Here is a 21126-nt window from a genome sequence, read left to right as displayed (position 1 = left end):
GGAGTGAATGTTTTGAGGTTGTGGTGTCAGTCAAGAGGCTGTTTTCTCCTGCTTGGTGTCAGGCTTTCAGAGTATTGTTTGAGCTGTATTCATCTAGGCTACAGGGAAATATTCCATCACACTCCTGACTTGTGTCTTGTAGATAGTGGACAGCCATCAGGGAGTTGGGAGTGAATTCTCACTGTAGGGCTCATGGTCTCTGACTTGCTCTTGTAGCCACTGTACGTACTTGACTAATCAAATTCAGTTTCTGGTCAGTGGTAACCCCCAGAATGTAGGTAGTTGGGGGGATTCAGTGAAGCGAACACCATTGCATTCCAAGGGATAATTTTCTCTTTTAGAATCGTACAGCATGGAAACAGACCCTTTGATCCAATTCATCCACCCCGACCAGATATCCCAAATCTGGCCTAGTCTCAATTGCCAGCATTTGTCCCCTTCCTATTCAAATACCCATCCAGATGCCTTTTTAAATGTCGTAATTGTGCCTGACTCCACCAGTTCCTCTGGCAGCTCATCCCATACACACACCACACTCTGCAAGAAAAAAATACTCCACAGGTCTTTTTTTATTCTTTCCCCTCTTACCTTAAACCTATGCCCTCTAGTTTTGGGCTCCCCCACCTTCGCTATTCATTGACCCCACAACCTCAAAACACTCACTCCCTCTACCACTGACACTCAGTGATAACAATGTGTATCATCTGAAGAATACCGTCCATGCTCCTTATCGTTTTATAAACCTCCATAAGGTTACAATGCTCCAGGGAAAACAGTCCAAGCCTATTCACCCTCCCCCCAAAGTTCTGGCAGCATTCTTGTAAATCCTTTCTGCACCCTGTCAAATTTAACAACATTTCTGCTTTAGAAGGGTGACCAGAATTATACACAGTATTCTAAAAGTGGCCTCACCAATGTCCTGTACAGCCGTAACATGATGTCCCAATTCCTATACTCAATGTTCTGACCAATGAAGGCAAGCATGCTAACCACCACCCTGCCTACTTACAGCTCCACTTTCAAGGAGCTATGCCCATACCCCCAGGACTCTTTGTTCAGCAACACTCCCCAGGTCCCTACTATTAATTGTGCAAGTCCTGCCCTGGTTTCCCTTACCAAAAATACCTCACATTTATTTAAATTAAAGTCCATCGGTCATTCCTTGGCCCATTGGCCAATCAGATCAAAGTCCCGTTGTACTCTGAGATAACCTCCTTCAGTGTTCACTGTACCACCTATGTTGTTGTCATCTGCAAATTTACTAACCATGCCCCTTAGATTCATTTCCAAATCATTTATATAAATGATGAAAAGCAGTGGACCCAGCACCACCCTTATGGCAAACTGCTGGTCACAGGCCTCCAGTCTGAAAAACAACCCTCCACCACCACCCTCTGTCTTCTACAATCATGTGAGTTTTGTATCCAATTGGCTAGTTCCCCCGGATCCCATGTAATCTAACCTTACAAACCAGTCTATCATGCAAAACCATGTCGAACACCATGACTTTGCTGAATTCATGTAGACAACATCTACTGCTCTACCTTCATCAATCTTCTTTGTCACTTCTTCAAAAACGCTATCAAGTTACTGAGACATGATTTCCCACACACACAACCATGTTGATTATCCCTAATTAGTCCTTGTCTTTCCAAATGCATGTAAATCCTCACCAGTCTATAGTTTCCTGGATTTTCCTTACAGCCTTTCTTAATTAATGGCACTATATTAGCCAACTTCCAGTCTTCTGGCACCTCACCCATGGTCATTGATGATTGTTAGAGGTGGTCACTGACTGGCACTTGGTGTAACGTAAATGTTACATGTCCCTTAACAGCCCAAACTTGATATTGTCCAGAACATTGCTGCATTTGGGCATGCAGTGCTTCAAAGTTTGAGGAGTTCTGAATGATGCTGATTTTGTCATCCCTAAACTCTAAAGAGAGTCTTCTTTTCTAAGACAGCATTACCAGGTAGTGTATTTAAAAAGGAATTCACTGTCAGCTGCAGATTAAAGGATTGACTCAAAAAGATTTTAATTCTTCAAGATTGCATGCGTTTGTTACTTGGCCACCACATCTGTACATTGTCCCTTCAACTCAACTGATCATAATGGGTCATATTGAGGGATATGCTCCTGATCTGCTCATTGCAAGTGTCTTATTTTAAATGAGCTTGAACATTGTTGACCCCGTTCTTATTGATTGATGGTTCACACTGGAAAGTTCACCAAATTTAACAATTGACACCAAATTCTCTTTGCTGGACCTCAGTGTCACATCTGAGAGAGTGGAAAATTTCATTCTGATCAGTAAATGTTGGTCCTGTAACATTGAGAGTGGGCAGCGAGGGTGCAAAGTGAAGTTATGTTTGATCTTTGCCTTGAATCCATAACTTCCTGACTTTCACATTTGAGCCTGGGAAATTCACAAGAAACAATGGAAGTGTTGAAACAATTGCCTGATTATACAGAACTCCAACATTCTGAAAAGAGACATGAAATGGAAGCTTTTCATCATGTGCTCATCAAGCCTTGGACACAAGAAACCAAGCTTAGAAAAGGAACACCAATTTATGCAGCACAACAAAAGGATACTGATTGGTTGGCATTGAGATGCAGCAGGAGTTTTTGGCATTCTAGGGGTTACCACAGACCAGAAACCAAACTGGCCTATCCATTTAAATACAATGGCTACAAGAGATGGTTGGAGGCTAAGAATCCTGCAGCAAATAATTCAACCTCCTGACTCCCCAAAGTCTGTCCACCTTCTACAAAGCACAAGTCAGAGTGATGGAACACTGTGCTTGCTTAGATGGGTTCAGCTGTAATGACACACTCCTGAAACTTGACACCATTCAAGACAAAGCACCACATCCACAAACACTCATTCCCTCCAGTTTTAATGCAGTGTGGCAACAGTGTGCACTATGTAGAAGATGCACTGCAGATTTTCACTAAGGGTCCTTAGACAGCACACTCCAAAATCCACTTTAAAAATGATGTGGAAGCAGAAAATACATAGGAACACCATGACTTACAACCTCCATTTCTAGTCACTCGTCATCCTGACTGGCAATATATCACCATTGCTTCACTGTCACTGGTAAAGATTTTGTAAAAATTACTAGAAAGGAAATCCATTTTTGAACAGCTTTCATTGGAATGATTACTGATGCGTTTAGAATGAATGTTACAAAAGCAGCTGATGAGGTAATGATGGACTTGAGTACTGTATGAGGGCAGCATTTTATCATTGGGTGGGAGAAAAATATTCTCACGTGCTACATTGCATTAGATGTTGCTTAAAACCTTTACACTATGACCCATGTTTTGTTTTAAAGTTGCTAATGAACAGTATTTTTTTTAAAAAATATGATCTTTCAAAAACATTACAAAGAATAGCTTTAAATCAATGTAATTTTATTTGACACTCCAGAGTTCACTGTATAAAGCATTAAATTTACTAGTATTTTTGAAAGGTTTTGTACTAATATTGTTTTTCTTTCACCTAATTAGCAGAAGATATTTTGCATTGAGATGCCTTCTTAATCCAATTCCTTTTGTTGTTTACAGGAATGGTATTGTTTTTTGAGCTTCCTTTTTGTGTGCATACAGTATTGCTTTGCTGTGTGAACTTGCCTCTGTAGCTCTTAACTACCTTTTCTATGAAAGCCAAATTGATCCATTTAAAGAACCGGAGATGCCAGTGGCTAAGAGCTAAGAAGCATCATTGTATGTTGAAATGCCATGCCATTGTTTTGTGGACTGAATTTTAAGTAACCATTATTGTTTGTTAGCTGCTGAAATGTACCCGTGAGCAAATCCACTTCTTTCTATCCCATTGTCGTACTTTCACTGTGATCTGTCCCTCTGTTCTACTCCTTTTTAGTAAGGTCTGGCAGGAGAGGAAGACGGCGAGTATTTAGTCTTTCAGAGGCTGAGAGTCGTGGCGGACACTGGGTTTAGGCCTCCAGGCAACAGCTCACACTGTGCAATCACAGGCAGGTTTATGTTACATTCCCCCAGCCTCTCATTATTTAGTTTATTCCTCAATATTCCTATAGTCTATTTACTTGAATTCAGACCAAGTAACTTTTTTTATGGCATGCAAGAATATATGGATGAGCAATAGGACCACAATCCTCAAAATTGAACCTGAAAATATCAACCGATTTAAAATGTAAACAATAATTAGTGATATTTCAGAAAGTAACTGTTTGGGAGAAAAGACTTTTTAAACAGTACGTAGTGAAGTCGTACAACAGATTTGTAATGACCCAAATGTAAATAACTATCCTATTCGGTACTAATTGAGAAAATCTCTCAAACTTTGATGGCCGAAGCTACTCTTTATTATTGCACTAAACAATCCAGTAACAAGTGATTTCTACAAATATTTAGGGTAAGTTAGATCTTAGGAATAAAAGTACTGACACTCCAGTTAGCTGATTGTATGTCTTGAGTCTGCCCATCATTAACTTCTGCCATTCCTGACTTAATTAGTTTAATCCCCTTGTTTGATGTTTCAATCAAATTAAAGTGTAGTCTATTGGCTTTCCACTCCGTTTTTGCTATCAGACTTGCCACTTGAAAAGTAGAACCATTAGAGCATTTGGTCACATGTTTTATCTCTGTCTTTCTGTTCTTTTAATGATTTGTTTAATTTCATCAATCAACATAATTGCCTTTCAGAGGATTCGTTAATGTGACTACAAGAGCAACTTGCATTTGCATGGCACCTTTTAATATAGGAAAACATCCCAAGGCACTTTGCAGGAGAATTCTGAAACAAAATTTGACAGGACAGCAATGTTGAAGCATGGTAGAGAGTGTGGTGCAGGTCAGGCAGCATCCAAGGAGCACGAGAATCAACGTTTGGACATAAGCCTCGGATGTTGATTCTCCTGCTCCTCTGTTGCTGCCTGACCTGCTGTGCTTTTCCAGCACCACAGTCTCACCTCCAGCATCTGCAGTCCTCACTTTCTCCAATGTTGAAGCATGCCCAAGTTAAAGCTCACTGCTATTTAATCCCTCACACTTCCAGTTCAATAAATTCTCCAAGCCTGTATCAGTATAAAACAAAAAAGTGAAATTGCAAAACATATATAATGCAATGGGATTTTAAAAAATAGTATCTTGCCCCTTAAAGGATGCAAAACATTTTGCTTTTGTTCTTGTTTGAGGTTTTCGTACGCAGTGGTAAAATCTTGCTGCAAGTGATGCCTGTTGGCAAAAACGCCTCTTTTTCTCCACTTAGAATAAAATAGTAATGTCTCAAATATTTTGAAACAGTTCTTGACCTGCATCTTAAAGTATCCAGACTCTAAATCCACTGTTCAATAGGAGCTATAGAGAAACCATAAAAAGGCGAGCAGAAAGTAATAAGTACCTACATAAACCATCATATGTGAACAATCAGAATTATATTGTCTAAATAATTAAATTGTTATCTGTATCATAAATCTATTGGATTATCTTCAAATTGAGGGCTGGGCCATTAATGTGTGGATCCACAGAGTTTCAGGTTGAAATTTTTATGTGCAAACAAAAGGAATGTGGTTCAATACTTTATAATAAATACAAGTTTATCCCAGGGCTGGAAAAATATTTTCTATTCCTTATAGTGGAATCTTAAAAATAGAACTGCCATATTATTCACTCCCCAAAAGAAGAGGCCAGTAATTGTTTAGAATGATAGTAAAACAGAGATTTGATGTTGATAATAGCTAGTGAGTGGTGCAGGGAAGAGCTCAAATGGAACAAAAAAATCAGAAATATACAATGCAGGATTGGAGTTGGAGGATGAGTCACACTGGCATATTTAAGTTAGCAAGATGCTTTCTTTCTAGCACAATCAAAGTTGTAACCTCAGTCTTGGCAAGTTGGCGAGTGAAACATTCCAGCCCTGGTTTGTCCCTGTTTAATGCCTTGATTTTAGATACAGTGTTGAAATCTGATAAGCATGTATTGATTCCAAAAAGCTCATGCAGTACAATGGTTCTACAAATTTGTTTTGATAATTTTGCTTGCTTAGATCTATCTCTAGATATGTCTTCCCATTAGTTTTTCTTCCCAGCTCCATTTGTCATCACTTCTCAAATCTTTTTAGAGACCTGACATGGAAATATATTCAAATATCTGTAATAGTAATCAAAGTATCAACTGATATATACTCCAGTCTTGTACCCAGTTATCTGAAATGTTAGTCTGCGAATACAATGTAATCTCTGGCTTTAGGATACTTTTTAATTGTGCTAAATGAGGCTTTTTGTCCCCCCACTATTTCTCAAGTTTACTGCTGTAACAGATCCAGGAAAAAAATTATTGAGGTGTCAAGAAAGATTCTGGAGGATTCTTTTAACTATTATAAGTTAGCCAAAAACGGAAAAAATGTACCCACAAAGCTAATCAATTCTCATTCATTGTTTCAAACATGAGCAATCAGATATACAGAATTTTTTTTCTCTTGGATTCAAATTAGATATTGACTGGTGTTTCCATAAATGTACTGTAGCATGTGATGGGTCCTTGGGAAAAGATGCAGTTAAATGCACAAACAATTGATGGACCACAAGCTTCGTTACAGAAGGAGGCTGGATTCCTGAAGCCCTCTCGGTTTTTTTTCCTGTGGTTAGCAAAGATGTGTTTAAGTCAATGAAATGACTGTGCCATAAATTTCTGTTCCACAAAACAATTCCTGCGGGCCACTTCGTAGCCTTGGTGCATGGTAACCAACCTTTTCATCCAAATAGGCCAGAATGATTTTTGTTCATCATTCCCACCATTGCATCTCTGCAGCAAAGGCCTTACTTCACAGAATTATAGAGGTCTACAACAAAAGACCCTTCAGCCCATCGAAATGGGGTGGCTTGGTGGTTAGCACTGCTGCCTCACAGCACCAGGGTCCTGGGTTCGATTCCACCATTGGGCAACTGTCTGTGTGGAGTTTGCATATTTTCCCCATGTCTGTGACGGTTTCCTCCCTATAGGGAGAGGCTGAATAGGCTGGGGCTGTTTTCCCTGGAGCGTTGGAGGCTGAGGGGTGACCTTATAAAGGTTTATAAAATCATGAGGGGCATGAATAGGGTAAATAGACAAGGTCTATCCCCTAGTTTGGGTGAGTCCCAGAACTAGAGGGCATAGGTTTAGGGTGAGGGGGGAAAGATTTAAAAGCGACCTAAGAGACAACTTCTTTTGCTCTGGTTTCCTCCCACTAATCCAAAGATGTGCAGGTTAGGTGAATTGGCAATGCTAAATTGCCTATAATATTCATGGATATGTACGATAGCTGCATTAGTCAAGGGTATATATAGGATAATAGGGTAGGGAAATGGATCTGGGTGGGTTACTCTTCGGAGGGTCGGTATTGACTTTTGGGCCTAACGGCCTGTTTCCACACTTTTGGGATTCTATGATCTGCATTAAATTTCTATCAATGTAACATTAAGTTTATAAATTATTAATTTAGGGATTGACAAATCACAGCAATGAATCCACATCTTATCAGCTTCATTCTCACCTGGAACCTTATAAAATTACTAAAATTACACTTTTCTTTAAAGCTGCATTAATCCATTTTGCCAGTGATTATCAAGCAAAGTGCTGTTTCGCATTTTTGTCCTAATTCTTTTTTCCCCAATGAAAATAATGTGAAACTTGGGATGACTTTGGGTTTGGCCCCCAAGACTGTGGCCAGGTGGAGGTTCTGGACTCACTGGTGCAGTGAAAAGAGCTAGGAACCTATTTGGGACTAAAGGCTGAGAGGTTCCCTGAACCTAGTAGTCTGCATTCTTAAAACCTCAAAGGAAATGGCTACAGACAGTGTGCTTACATTGGTTGGAACCTTCCAATACTCCTAGATTCTGGAAAACCCCAAGTGTAACACCCCTGTGACAGAAAGGAGGAAATGAGAAGCCATTCAGCTTAACAGCTGTTATTGGGGAAATGGCTCATTATTGAGAAAGGAGAGTGGCAGAATTTATAAAGAAATCAGAACACAATCATTATGGTTTTATAAAAGGGTAATATTTTTGACAAAGTTAGAATTCTTTGAGGATGTAACAAATTGCAAGTTTTGAGCTATAGAGAGAGGCTGAATAGGCTGTTTTCCCTGGAGCGTTGGAGGCTGAGGGGGTCACCTTATAAAGGTTTATAAAATCATGAGGGGCATGGATAGGGTAAATAGATAAGGTCTTTCCCCAAGTTTGGGGGAGTCCAGACCTAGAGGGCATAGGTTTAGGGTGAGAGGGGAACGATTTAAAATGGATCTAAGGGATAACTTTTTCACGCAGAGGGTGGTGCATTTATGGAATGAGCTGCCAGAGGAAGTGGTGGAGGCTGATACCATTACAGCATTTAAAAGGCATCTGGATGGGTAGATGAATAGAAAGTGTTTAGAGGGATATGTTCTCAATGCTGGCAAATGGGACTAGATTAATGTAGGATACCTGATTGGCATGGATGAGTTGGACCGAAGGGTCTGTTTCTGTGCTGTACATCTCTGACTCTAAGCAGCGTGGATTTATTTACTCTTTCATGGGATGAATGTGGCATTGCGAAGGCTAGCATTTGTTGCCCAATCCTAATTGCTCTTGAGAAGGACCTCCTTGAATCATTACAAACCATCTATTGCAGAGACACCCACGCACTGTTAGGAAAGGAGATGCAGGGTTTTAGTCCAGCAGCAGTGAGGACAGAAATATTGTTTCAAATCGGGTTGTTGTGTGGTCTTGGAAGGACACTTATTACATATTGGTATTCCTGTGCACTTACTGACCCTGTCCACTGAGGTGGTCAAGGCCTTGGCTAAGGATAATCCCTTCAAAGAACGCTCAACGAATTTTTGCAGTGCATCTTGTATATAGTACACCAGAGATTACTGTATGTTGTGGTGAAGAGAGTGAACATTTAATGTAGTGCATAGGATGCCGATCAAGTGAACTGCTTTGTCCTTAACAACATAGAGCTTCTTGAGTGTTGCTGGAATAGTATAAATGCAGACAGGTGAAGAGTTTTGCAACATACTCCTCATGGATGGTGGACTGCAGAATTCCTAGCCTGTGAACTGCTGTTGTAGTCAAAGTATTAATAAGGCTGACCCAGTTCTGTTTCTGGCAGAGCCAGGGACAGAAATTCTAGGCGAATGTGCTTGCTTTCACCACCTCCTAGGCAATGCTTGCCAGGCACCCACCACCCTTTGTGTGAAAAATTTTCCCCACACTTCTCCCCTAAAGTTTCCCCCCATGCCCTCTTGTAGTTGACCTTTCCACCTTGGGGGAAAAAAACCTCTGACTATCCACACTGTGTATGCCTCTCATAATTTTGGAAACCTCTATCAGGTCGCCCGTCAGCCTCCATCTTTCCAAGTCCGAGCTTATCCATCCCTTCCTCATAACTGAACCCCTCCAGACCAGGAGCATCCTGATAAACCTTCTCTACACCCTGTCCAAAGCACCTATGCCCTTCTGGTAGTGTGGCAACCAGAACTGCATGCAATGTTCCAAATGTTCTAAGTAAAGTTTTATATAGCAGTAACATAAATTGCCAACTTTTAAATTTGATACCCCTGTCAATGAATGCAAGCATGTTGTATGCCTTCTTGACCACCTTGTCCACCTGTATGCCCAGATTCCTCTGTACGTCAATGCTCCTAAGGGTTCTGCCATTTATTGTACAATTTGAACCTGAATTTGATCTACCAAAATGCATCACTTCGCATTTGTCTGGACTAAACTCCATCTGCAATTTCTCTGTCCAAATCTGCAATCAATCTATCCCACTGTATCCTGTAACAATCCTCACTGTCTGCAACTCCACCAGTTTAGGTGTCATCCACAAACATACCAATCTGCCCACTTATGCTTCTCTCCAGGTAATTTATATATACTACAAACAAAGGTCCTGGCACTGATCCCTATGGAACACCACTAGTTACTGATCTCTATTCCAAAAAGCACCCTTGCACCACTACTCTCTGTCTTCAATGACAAAGCCAGTTTTGTATTTATCCAAGATCCCGTTTTACCTTTTGTACTAGCCTGCCATAATGTACCTAATTAAAGGCCAACCTTAAGTCAATGTAGACAACGTCCGCTGCCCTTTCCTCATCAATCATTCTTGTCACCACCTCAAAAATCTCAAACAGGTTGGTGAGACATGGCCTTCCCAGCACAAACCCATGCTGCCTATCACTATCAAGTCCATTCACTTCCAGATGTGAACAAATCATGTGTCTCTGTATCCTCTCCAAAAAGTTATCAGTTGACCAGTTTTCTAGTCAATGATGAGGATGCTGATAATGGAGGATTCGGTGATGGCAATGCCATTGAATGCCATGGGAAATCTTTGATTTCTCTCACATTGACAGTGGTCATTGCCTGACTCTTGTGTGGTGTGAATGTGACTTGTCACAAACCATGAAAATGTTACAGCGTAGCAAGAGGCCATTTAGCTCCTCTTGACTGTGCCAACTGAATAAACTAGCCACCTATTCTAACCCCACCTCAGCATCTGGTCCATAGCCATTTTGTATATTTACTTGCAGGTATCGTTGGCTGGCTGGCCAGCATTTATTGCCCATCCCTAGTTCCCTATCTGCTCAGTCCAAGCCTCTCTACTTTGAGCACCTCAATTAATTGACCCCTCATTCTCCAAATTGTAAAGAAAACAACCCCTGCCAATCCAATCTTTCCTCATAATTCCAATTTTCAAGACCCTGCAACAGTCTGTAAGTCTCCTCCATACTCTCTCTAAAGCAGTAATGTTCTTATTGTAATGTAGTGACCAGAACTGTACACAAGTCTAGCTGTGATGTGGCCAGTTTTTTGGATAATTCCAGGGGTGCATTCCTGCTTCAACATTCTCTCATGCTTTCATTACTTAACCTGCCACCTTCAGGGACCTGTGGGCATGTGCACTCCAAGATGTATCACTTCCTCTAACCTTCTTAATAACCTTCTACTTACTGTTTATTCCCTTATTTTGTTATCCTTCTCCAAACATCTCACCTTGTGCTTATCCACATGTCTGCGCAGACCCAAGCCATTGAAATAATCTTGCATCAACATCCAACCTGTTGACTCTCAGCTACCTGCCAATTGTTGTGTCATCTATAAATTTCCCAACCATACCTTCTACATTAAATCACAAATATCAAAGCACATAACAGAGTCTGTGGGACCCCACTAAAACCACTTTCCAGTCACACAACGTTTGTCAATGGTTACCTTTTTTTCCTGGGAGGGAGCCAATTTTGGATCCAACTCACCACATATCCCTGTATCTCATGAGCTTTATAATTTGTCTGACCAGCCTGCAATGTGAGACCTTGCCAAATGCCTAATTAAAACCATAATAGAATCCCTACAGTGTGGAAACAGGCCATTCAGCCCTATTAGTCCACATTGACAGCATCCCAACAACACTCACACCTGCTATCCTTGTAACCCTACATTTCCCATGGCTAATCCATCTAACCTACACATCCCTGGTCACTATGGGCAATGTAGCAATGACCAATCAACCTATCCTGCATGTCATTGGACTGTGGGAGGAAACTGGAGCACCCAGAGGAAACCCACGCAGACAGTGGGAGAATGTGCAAGCTCCATATAAACACTTGCCCAAGGCTGGAATCGAAACCTGGTCCCTGTCACTGAGGCAGCAGTACTAACCACTGAGACACCATGCCAAAATTGGACAATATCCATTGCACGACCCTCCTTGTTACTCCCTCAAAATAAATCTATTAAATTAGTAATGCACAAACTCCCCTCAACAAAACACAGTGACTATTCCTGATTAATCATGTCCTTCCATTGTAAAAGTTATTCATGATTTTTCTGTTTGATTCCCGTAATATTCCCAGTACCGAGGTCAGACTTACCAGAGTACAGTTATTTAGCCCATCCCTCACACCCTTTTTGAGTAATGGTATAACGTTTGCAGAGCTCCAACCTTCTAGTATCTCACCTGTATGTAGTAAGGATTGGAAAATGAACCTTGTTTGTTGAAAATATCTTCTCTTTGGCAGTTAAAGGAAGCCAAGGACACAATACATCTGGCCATGATGATTATTCGAACTGCAGTGAGATCATCCTTCCATTATTTCCCTTCTCATTATGCATGTTTTATCTAATATTTCCAATCCTTGTATTTAACTAGAATTGTCTATATCATTCCTCCTCCTTGTGAAGACAGAGACAATATGCTCATTTAAAAACCCTGCCCACATCCTCTGTATCTGTGCCCAAATTATGGAATGCATCTCTGAAAAGCCCAATCCTTTCCTTTGTCATCGTCTTGTTCGTAGCATTCTTTGGATGTTCCCTATTTAAACCATCCCAAAAAAAGGAGTACTGAAATCTAGCCATAAATATGTAAATGGTATTTTTTTTGTAGAAATGCTTAAGAAGGAGTTAACAAAGTGAGCTCAAGGTGATAGAAAGGAATACCGGAAAATTAGTGAAAATTAAGGGAATGAATGGCAAATAAATTGAGCAGGTATTTTTAATTAGCCTTCACCAGAGAGCATATGTTACATTCCAAAGCAGCAATAAATCAGGAAATGGAAGGGAGGGAGGGACTCAGAAAAATCTCATCGCCAGAAAAACAGTACTGAATAAATAATGGGCCTTGATGGACTTCAGCGTAGTGTAGTTGAGACATTGCTTTCAATTTTGTGAAGCTCATTGTTTCGGGTAAAATTGTACCAGATTGAAAGATAGAGAATGTAGCGACATTATTCAAAAAAAAGAAGTAACAAGTAGGCCACTTAGCTTAACATGTCAGAAGCTGATATTACAGAAGCTGAGGTTTAACAAGGCACTTGGACAAATTCAAAGTACAAGATTTGTGGTAGAGTTCCCCAGGGATTGGTATTGAGATCCTTGCTTTTCATGATGTGGATAAATTGTCTATACCTTGGTGTACAGGGAACAATTTCAAAGCTTGCAGATAACAGAAAACTTGGGAGAATTGTAAACTGTGAGAAGGACGGTTAGAACTTCAAAAGTACATTGATTCAGTGGAGTGGAAGATGAAGTCGAATGCAAAGAACATGGAGAGACAGTATAAAGTAACAGGTGCTGTATTAAACAGGGTGCGCTGCTAGTTTTGATTCAATGTCTCAGTCAGAAATGTCACTTTGTTCCATGTATCCAACTTTGGTTTTGCAATGCTTGTTTGTGTATGCTTAACGTGAAACCAGAATTCCAAAATAAACATCAATGCCAGTGCTAGCTATTACGTGCCCTAGCTGATTCTGTAATGTTCTTTACAGTTTGATTGTTTACCCCTGTTGTTCCACCTGACAGTGTCTTGTGCTTGTGGTGTATAAGATGGGGAAATGTAAAAATCAGACCTCTTCTTCTACCCATCCCCACCAAGCTGAAGAAGACTTTGATGGAAAGGGAAGTACCTGAAACTTAATTTATTAAATAATGTCGACCTGACAGTTCTCTCCTTCACTGGATACTGTTTTCTCACCTCCCCATGACCACCCCCACCCCCAAAGGTGAGATTGATGCCACTGAGATAGCAATTATATGAATTATATCTTTCCTGACTCCTCCTCATGTTTAACCAAACTTCAAAGCCATCAAAAAAGAGGCAATCCAAATTTCTTCAATAACCAAATCTTTTGTACATGTTCCCTCTTCACAAATAAATTTTGGTTTTGGAATGTGAAGAAACTTTCATTAACCGCTTTAAAGCGTGTGTTGAGTTTGGAATGTGAAATGGCACACCATACCCGACATACATTACTTGTTCAGCAGTGTCATCTCCTTAACCTGAAGCAGTTTGCAGCACAAAAGAGTATGCGGACTGGATCCACCCTGTTTTTGAAATGTTTTATACTTTCTGGACAGTCCCTTACATGTTCTATATTGCTAGATGCAAATTCAGTCAGTAGTTTGACAGATTTACAGTATTGTGCTATGCAGATGTAAAGAGAAACAAATTGAAGCCAGGCTAGGGAAGCGAGACCAGATGAAGGGTCCTGCTCAAAATGTCAATTCTCCTGCTCCTCTGATGCTGCTTGACCTGCTGTGCTTTTTCCAGTTCCACGTTTCAGTGAGTCCGACTTTCCAGCATCTGCAGTCCTCACTATCTCCAAGTGAGACAATTGTCAGGCCATTATTATGCACTTTTCAGCTGCAGCAAGTATTAGCAAGCCCGAGAGGCCTGGGACAGGAGAGAGAATGACAGATTGAGAGCATGGGAGCAAAATCACATTTTGCTGAGGTCTTATCTTAAATAGTCAGCTTTTTGACATTAGTTCACACATTGCTTGTATAAGTCATCTTCATGTTTCATCTTACTTCTTTATTTTTGCTTTTCTATTTTGCTTGATGGTTATTTTCTTTCTCTGCCTTGCTGTCATTAATTTTGCTTTTTTTTAAATCTAACAGGAATACTCTCTGTGAATGTAAAGTTAAGCCTTATGAGATTAGATTAAATGTTTACCAATAGAATTTACTTGAATTAGCTTTCAAATGAAGACCTTAGAAATAAATATAGAGTTGATGATTTGTTAACGACTGGACATTTAAACATGAAAGATGTAAAATGTAAATAACATAAATGTTCTTGGTCTATCTTTTTATTTTGATGTTATGGTTACCCCTTTGGAATACTATATTGGCTACAATCTCTTACGATTTCCCTGTAGTTCTGATAAATGTCTAATAACTTCAGCATGTTGCTGGAGTATTTTGGACATTCATCTGTCTCCTTTGTCATAAACAAAAAAAAGTTTTAAAAATTCATATTTGACAAGTACTCTAAGTATACTTGTAGTTTAGTAATTTCCAAATTAAGCTTTTGTGACTGTGGTTAAGCTTAAAAAAAATTGCAAGTGGCCACATATCTGGCTAAGGGTATTTTTTGAAAGGAAGTGTTATATAGTTTTAAGTTGGAATTTTACTGAATGAAGAGAACCTACAATGTCTTTCTTTTTGATATTAGATGGACCTGACATCCAAGAGCAGCCCCATTTGACTCCAGGTGAAGTGGAGTTTGTAAATGAAGCCCATTCTTTACCACTTACAACAGAGAGCAGCTCAAGCAGAGAGCATCTCTCCAGCAGTTCTGAACCTGGAGCAACTAATCTGGCACCAAGCCTGACTCCAGCCCACCAACCGACCATATCCCTCATTTCCGATGACAATGCAGATGCTTTGAGCACAGAGTCATTGACACTTCTGCCGCCTGCTGATGCGCAGCAAATCCGGAGTGTGAGCACTTTAACCCATCCCTCCACTGTATCCAATGGGATAAAAGACAATGAAGCTGAAGAAAATGAAGAATCTGAAGCAACTGTGCCAATAGCAAGCCATTTGCAATGAATGCAATGTAACCTTTGAATCATCTAGGTTTGTGTTGAGTGAAGCATGGAAATTAACCCAGCTGTCTTCACGCAGCTGCACAGAGAAGCTAAAAGATTTGTGGAACCCCAACAAAGTAGAATAATTGCTTGTAAGTTTCTGTAGATTCTGAAACAGGGAAGCCATGGTCCTTCAGTTGCTATGGAGTTACAGCTAATACTGAGATATCTACGTTTTGTACGTTTGTCTTTTACTACTGAAGCCTAGTAAAGTACTGTCACTGACTCAAACTCAGTAGGTAAGAGGATAGTTCTATCTGCTTTGTTCAAATATGTACAGCCCAGGTCTATACTTTTTTCCACTCTGCATTATATTATTCACCTATTTTGAATTTTTATTCAGCTAGATGAAGTATTTTATGAAATTTAACATTAGAAACTAAGCTTCATTTTACCACTTTATCCCACCTGAACAATTTTATTCATTTAATTTAATGAATTTAGTAGATTTGAAAATGAACTAAAAACACACTGGCACTCATTGTATCTAGGCACAAAATAGATTGACTCTCAAGTTGTAATTAATTTTAAATAGACTTTAAATGTTTCACTAATTGCACTTGACATTTATCTGCAACACATTAGTTTTTTATTGGAATATTTAACGATTTATAGAAATAACAAATTCAGAGATGAACATGTTTCATGAAGTTTAAAAATTAAAATATTTGTCACTGCCACCAACTGGTACAACACTAGCATTAATTGTAGGGTATGTCCATTGTAGATGTTCTGTATATGCAGGGTGCTTCTGAAGGCCTGAGAATCTCAGCATTTTCCAGAGAATTCTTCCATTAACTCATGGACGTGCCATGAGTTGGTTAGATTAATATTTTTGGACTTCTGCAAGACAGCCAGTTATGGGTGTAAGTTCACATACCATTGTTTCAAGACTACCAGACATGATGTATTTTCTATTAATGGAGCAGTATATGTTTCAAAATACATTAGGTCATGAAAGTTATGGGAAGAGGAGGACAACACCAGGTAAAAGGACTGTTATCTTCCTGCAGAAAATGAAGATTAGAGAGTATTCATTGTGTGTTGCATGCTTGCACTTGTCTGATCATTGCAGTGGGCACGTGTTGTATGTTTAGGTTATCTCTGGCCTCTAAGCTAGAAAATGGATGGAGTGAGAGAAGGGACAAACTAAGAAACATTTGTTGCTTTGACTGAAGCCATGTACTCCACTATCGTAGCAGTAGCATGTGAAAAATGGGGTTTACAAACACACAGGAATACTTTGGACTTCTCCAGAAACACAAGTGGATTTGTGGGGTAATTATAAGACCAATTTCAAGTTTGGATTGGGTTATTGTTGATCCTTGCAGTGATGTATGTACTTTGTTTGGCCTCAAATCCTCCACTGATTGCCTGACTTGTGCACAATTTCTCCTGGGACGACTACTGTATTTATGTTTTAGCATGATTCCATCTGAGGGAAACAAATATCTCCAACTGATTATGCGGGGGGGGGGAAGAACTTATAAATGCTAGTTACGATGTTTCTTGGGACTCCGCATTAGTGCCTGCACTGTTTGAACAGAAACCAAAGCAAGCTGAAAAATGTACAAGGGGAACAATTCTCAATTATCATAGACGAACAATATGGAATAAAGTCACCAAAATGCAATTACAGTGAGATAAATAATAAAAATAAGTGAAATTATCCATAGGATGGATGGATGTGCCTGATTTTTATCTTGATCTCTCATTCTTGCAGATTAAATAAAAAAGGAAATTATTTCATATTTGCAAAATCTAACTCTGCAATGTTCTGTGATTAGTTTTACAATGTTTGTAATCTGATATGCAGCTACAGTCTAGAAAGTTCAGTGGTCCAGTATTGACCTTTATTGGCCATCTTGCCAATTGTTGGAAGCTTATTAATATTATGCAATAGATTTATGAGCAACATTTTCTCTTTTATAGACACCATGGTCAGTTCTGACATGAAATAGATTGTTCCGTTTTATCTTTTGAATGTTTTTCTGTGCTGGAAACTGCTATATGTTGGAGATAATTGTTATAGAAGCTGAACCCCAATCCAGTACTGTTCCTTATAAAATCCTTTTATTTAGTCCCTAATCAAATATCTAAGGTAACCAGATGGTGCCAGTGTTCCCTAACCTAAAAAAGTCAGTATCTAATTAACCTCAAAGTATCAGTACTCACATCCTCTGGAATATAGTACTGTAGTTGCAATGGGTTGATTTAATCACCTTATAAACAATGTTCTTAAAAATATTAACACCAGAATTAAAATATCCATGGGTAATGATTATCTTAGAAAAGTCATTTAACTTTGGCTTTACATTGAGTCTATAAAACTTCAGCAAACAAAACCATGGTTCAAGCTTCCCAAGTTTATGCTGTACACGTGCAACAAAGAAGTGGTGTAAAGAATTCCTGCAAATTTAAAACCCAGACCTTGTCCTTAATTCTCAATTAACATTTGCCACGGAAATTTTAACCCAATCTTTAATTCTACTATATGTACAGTGTTAGAACCAGGAATGTAATATCATTGCCTACAGTACATCTGACTAACTCAACAGTCTAACTCCAGCAAATCGCACGATCACCATCAACTATTCCCCAAAAACAAAACTAAGCAAGTCTATGGAATGAGCTCCTATTATGAGTCACCTACCACAGCACATTCACATGACCTTGTTAATTTCACAAATCCACACAACAGTAGAGAGACCAGAGATCCACTTTTACAGTCTGTCCATCTGGATCTTGTCAAAACCTCACAAAGAATTAATATGTATGCTATTTTTAATATTGAAGGCTTCAGAACAATATGCATCTATAATATGATCAGTGTGAAACTGTGCAGGAAGGAAGGTCACATAGATCAAGATCAAAGTAAATGTTCAGCCATAAAATAAAATGTCTGTTTCATAACATTTGTCACAGAATAAGACAAAAGGAACTAAAGTCAGAAGGAAAATATAATTTGTCCTTTCACATTTGTTGCCATCAGACTAATACACAAGTTGACGAATCTGTAGAGTTCAGAATGCCTAATGAGTTATGACTCTAAAATTACTTTTACCAATACTGGACCTTTACTAGCAACAGTATAAATTACAAAGCTGTTGTCCAATGTCAAATTTCTTATGGAAAGTTTAATTTGTGATTTTGGGTGGTAACCATTGGGAGGTCATCTGAGGATGTTGAATCAAAACAAAATGCCAGTTCTGATAATTTCTGATAAGATGACAAATATTTTAGTACTGGTGTGAAGTTATCTTTCTGCTTTTGGGTCAAATATTGACATGGTATTATAAGACACACATCCTGCAGCACGTTAACTCATAATAGGAGATTGGCTATTTGAATTTCACCAATCCTACCAATTTAGATTGATCACATTAACTATTTCATTGAATCACTTGGATTCAGCTAATCAACAGACGTAATGTTCACAGAAAGATTTAGCTCAGTGTAGTTGAGTATAACTTATTCTGCTCCTGATCAAAAACAATGATGCATTTTCACCCCAAGGGGAATGTTGATGCATCTTTTTATTTCCAAGTTATTTACCAAGCTTGAGGTATGCATTGCTTATTCATTCAGGCATCCATAAGCAGCATTGTCTTCACAAAAGTTGACATGTTCTGAATATGTAGCAGCCAGTATGAACTTCAGGATGAACATTGGCTGCATTGAGTAAAACTGTTTAAGAAACAGTGCACAATAAACAGAATATATTTTGTTTGTTGCATAACAAAGGATAGGTTAGTACAATATATGAACTTAGTGTACAGAACACATTTTCTCAGCCCTCAATGAGTTTTGTATAATAGATAAAAAAGAATCATTGTAAATAAAACATTGTGTAGATTGTTTTAAAAAAAAGACTTTCTTTTTCAGATTAAGCAATACTAATATTTACATTGATGTTTTCTTTTCTCGTTTAGTTAACAGTGCAGTATTTCAATCTAGAGTTTCTTATGTCATTACCTTGATGGGGATGTGTAAAAAGAAATTCTAGACCATGTGTATATTGGAAGGTTAGGGTAATGTTTTAACTAAGTAATTTGCCATATGTGTATATGTGAAAAGTTACTCTTTTTTTTAATTTTCAAAATGAAGGTTCCTTTCAGATTCAGGCTTGTGTTTGCACTATGAGCTCAGGTAGCACAAGCAAGGGTCATGTGACCTCGATAATCCACAATGCATGGAGAGAGGCAGAACAGAAAGACGTACAAATGTAAACTGTTTGTCATCAAAGCATTGGCAATAAATGTAAGTTTTCTTTTGCATTTCAAATGTGTTTATTTTTTACTGCACCCTTGAGGCAGTGTACCAAGTGTGGTATAGCATGAAAACAGATCTCCAGGAAGGCTTATGAGTGGCAGAAGAGGCAGCTAACCCACTCAGTGGATAGGTTCTTAACCATGCAATCAAATTAAGTGGCCACTGAGGAAAATACCAATTTTGTTTTCAGTGTGTTGCCATTCACTCAGAGTCTGAGAAACTGTGGCAACAAGTACTTTTACGAGCAGTTTAAGATCTGGAGCTATCAGTAGGGATAGTAAGACTCTAACATTCTTTCCATCACATGGCTGACCAGAGATCTATCCAACACTTGTTGCCTGCCAATGGGATGTGTTGGGAAGAAATTGCAGGTTGATCATCTAGTTACATTCCAGTTCTTTGGTGGCACTCAAGCCTGGAACTTCTGGGTCAGAAACAGGGAGGTTACTCGCTGCACCACAGAACCTCCAACTTCCTTTCAAAGCCTTTTCAATAAACATTGAGTCTCTGCCTGAAATGGAATTTGCGTTGGTTGCTCCAGTGAAGGAAGGACAAATTTGCGAAGTTTACTAGGTAATATACAGAAGTGATTTAATCCAAGGAAATTCATGTACTGTAGCACAGGTAACTGGATTTCAGCAAATTGTTGTTAAATTGTATGCAAACAGACTTTGACTCTGAAGCACATTTAACATTCTGCACGTGTGGTCTGAAATTGCAATTGGGTTCTGTGAAACCAACCTTTCAAAGATCTAGAGTGATGGGGTGAGTTTCATAATTTTCAACCAAACACCCAGTGAATTATTACTGGACATTAATTTATTATTCATACTTCTTTCATTTGTATTTGTTAAGAAAACAACTAATTCGTATATTGTGTATCTATTATGTTACAACCAGCATTGGAGAGACAAATGAAAAACCCCTATAAAAGGCCATCAAATTATTTAAAACTGGAAAATGCTGAAAATAGCGGCTCAGGCAGCATCTGCAGAGAGAAATAAAGTTACCGTTTCGGGTCAGTGGCTCTTCATTTCAGACTTTCAGAATTTATAGTATTTTGTGTTAAAATTATTAAAACATTTTGTTTGAAAATTCTCTCAGCTGGTGTCTTGAATTCCTGCTAGTTGTGCTGGAAATAAGGTTTCAACAAAAAACATAAAGATTGATATTTAACCTTGCATGTGTATTTTCTACATTTAAAATGTGCCTAAAAGTGTGTTCTACAGGAGGAAGTATTGCTGGCAAGCTGAGTGCTTGATTTCCTGGTCTTAGCAGAGCTACTCATGATTCTTGGCATCTAATAATAACTAATAAGTCCCAATAACCAGCTGTACCAGCAATTCCCAGCAGCTCACAGTATGAGTTTTGAAAACTCCCAGTATCTGTCGGTTAGATTCTCCTGCAGATAAAGTATCTAATTTCAGAAGTGCTATGGCAAGCAGTAGGAGGCAATGACTAAAAGCTT

At 39.0% G+C, this 21126-nt stretch overlaps 1 protein-coding gene across 2 annotated transcripts in view; it reads left to right on the top strand.

Moving 5' to 3' along the window:
- clec16a (C-type lectin domain containing 16A) overlaps window positions 1–19663 on the top strand; it is a 271578-nt gene extending 251915 nt beyond the window's left edge. For both annotated transcript variants that reach the window (XM_087997666.1, XM_087997667.1), the window contains one exon: window positions 14969–19663. In XM_087997666.1, the coding sequence (XP_087853792.1) occupies window positions 14969–15348 (380 nt within the window). In that variant the 3' untranslated portion in view covers window positions 15349–19663. The remainder of the gene's footprint in view (window positions 1–14968) is intronic.
- The last annotated feature ends 1463 nt before the right edge of the window (window positions 19664–21126 follow it).

This window comes from Chiloscyllium plagiosum, unplaced genomic scaffold (assembly GCF_037043375.1).
Source record: "Chiloscyllium plagiosum isolate Xiang-an unplaced genomic scaffold, Cpla_swu_hap1 HiC_scaffold_20, whole genome shotgun sequence".
NCBI lineage: Eukaryota > Metazoa > Chordata > Chondrichthyes > Orectolobiformes > Hemiscylliidae > Chiloscyllium > Chiloscyllium plagiosum.
Note: the sequence above shows the minus strand (reverse complement) of the source record. Positions and strands in the feature narration are given on the sequence as shown.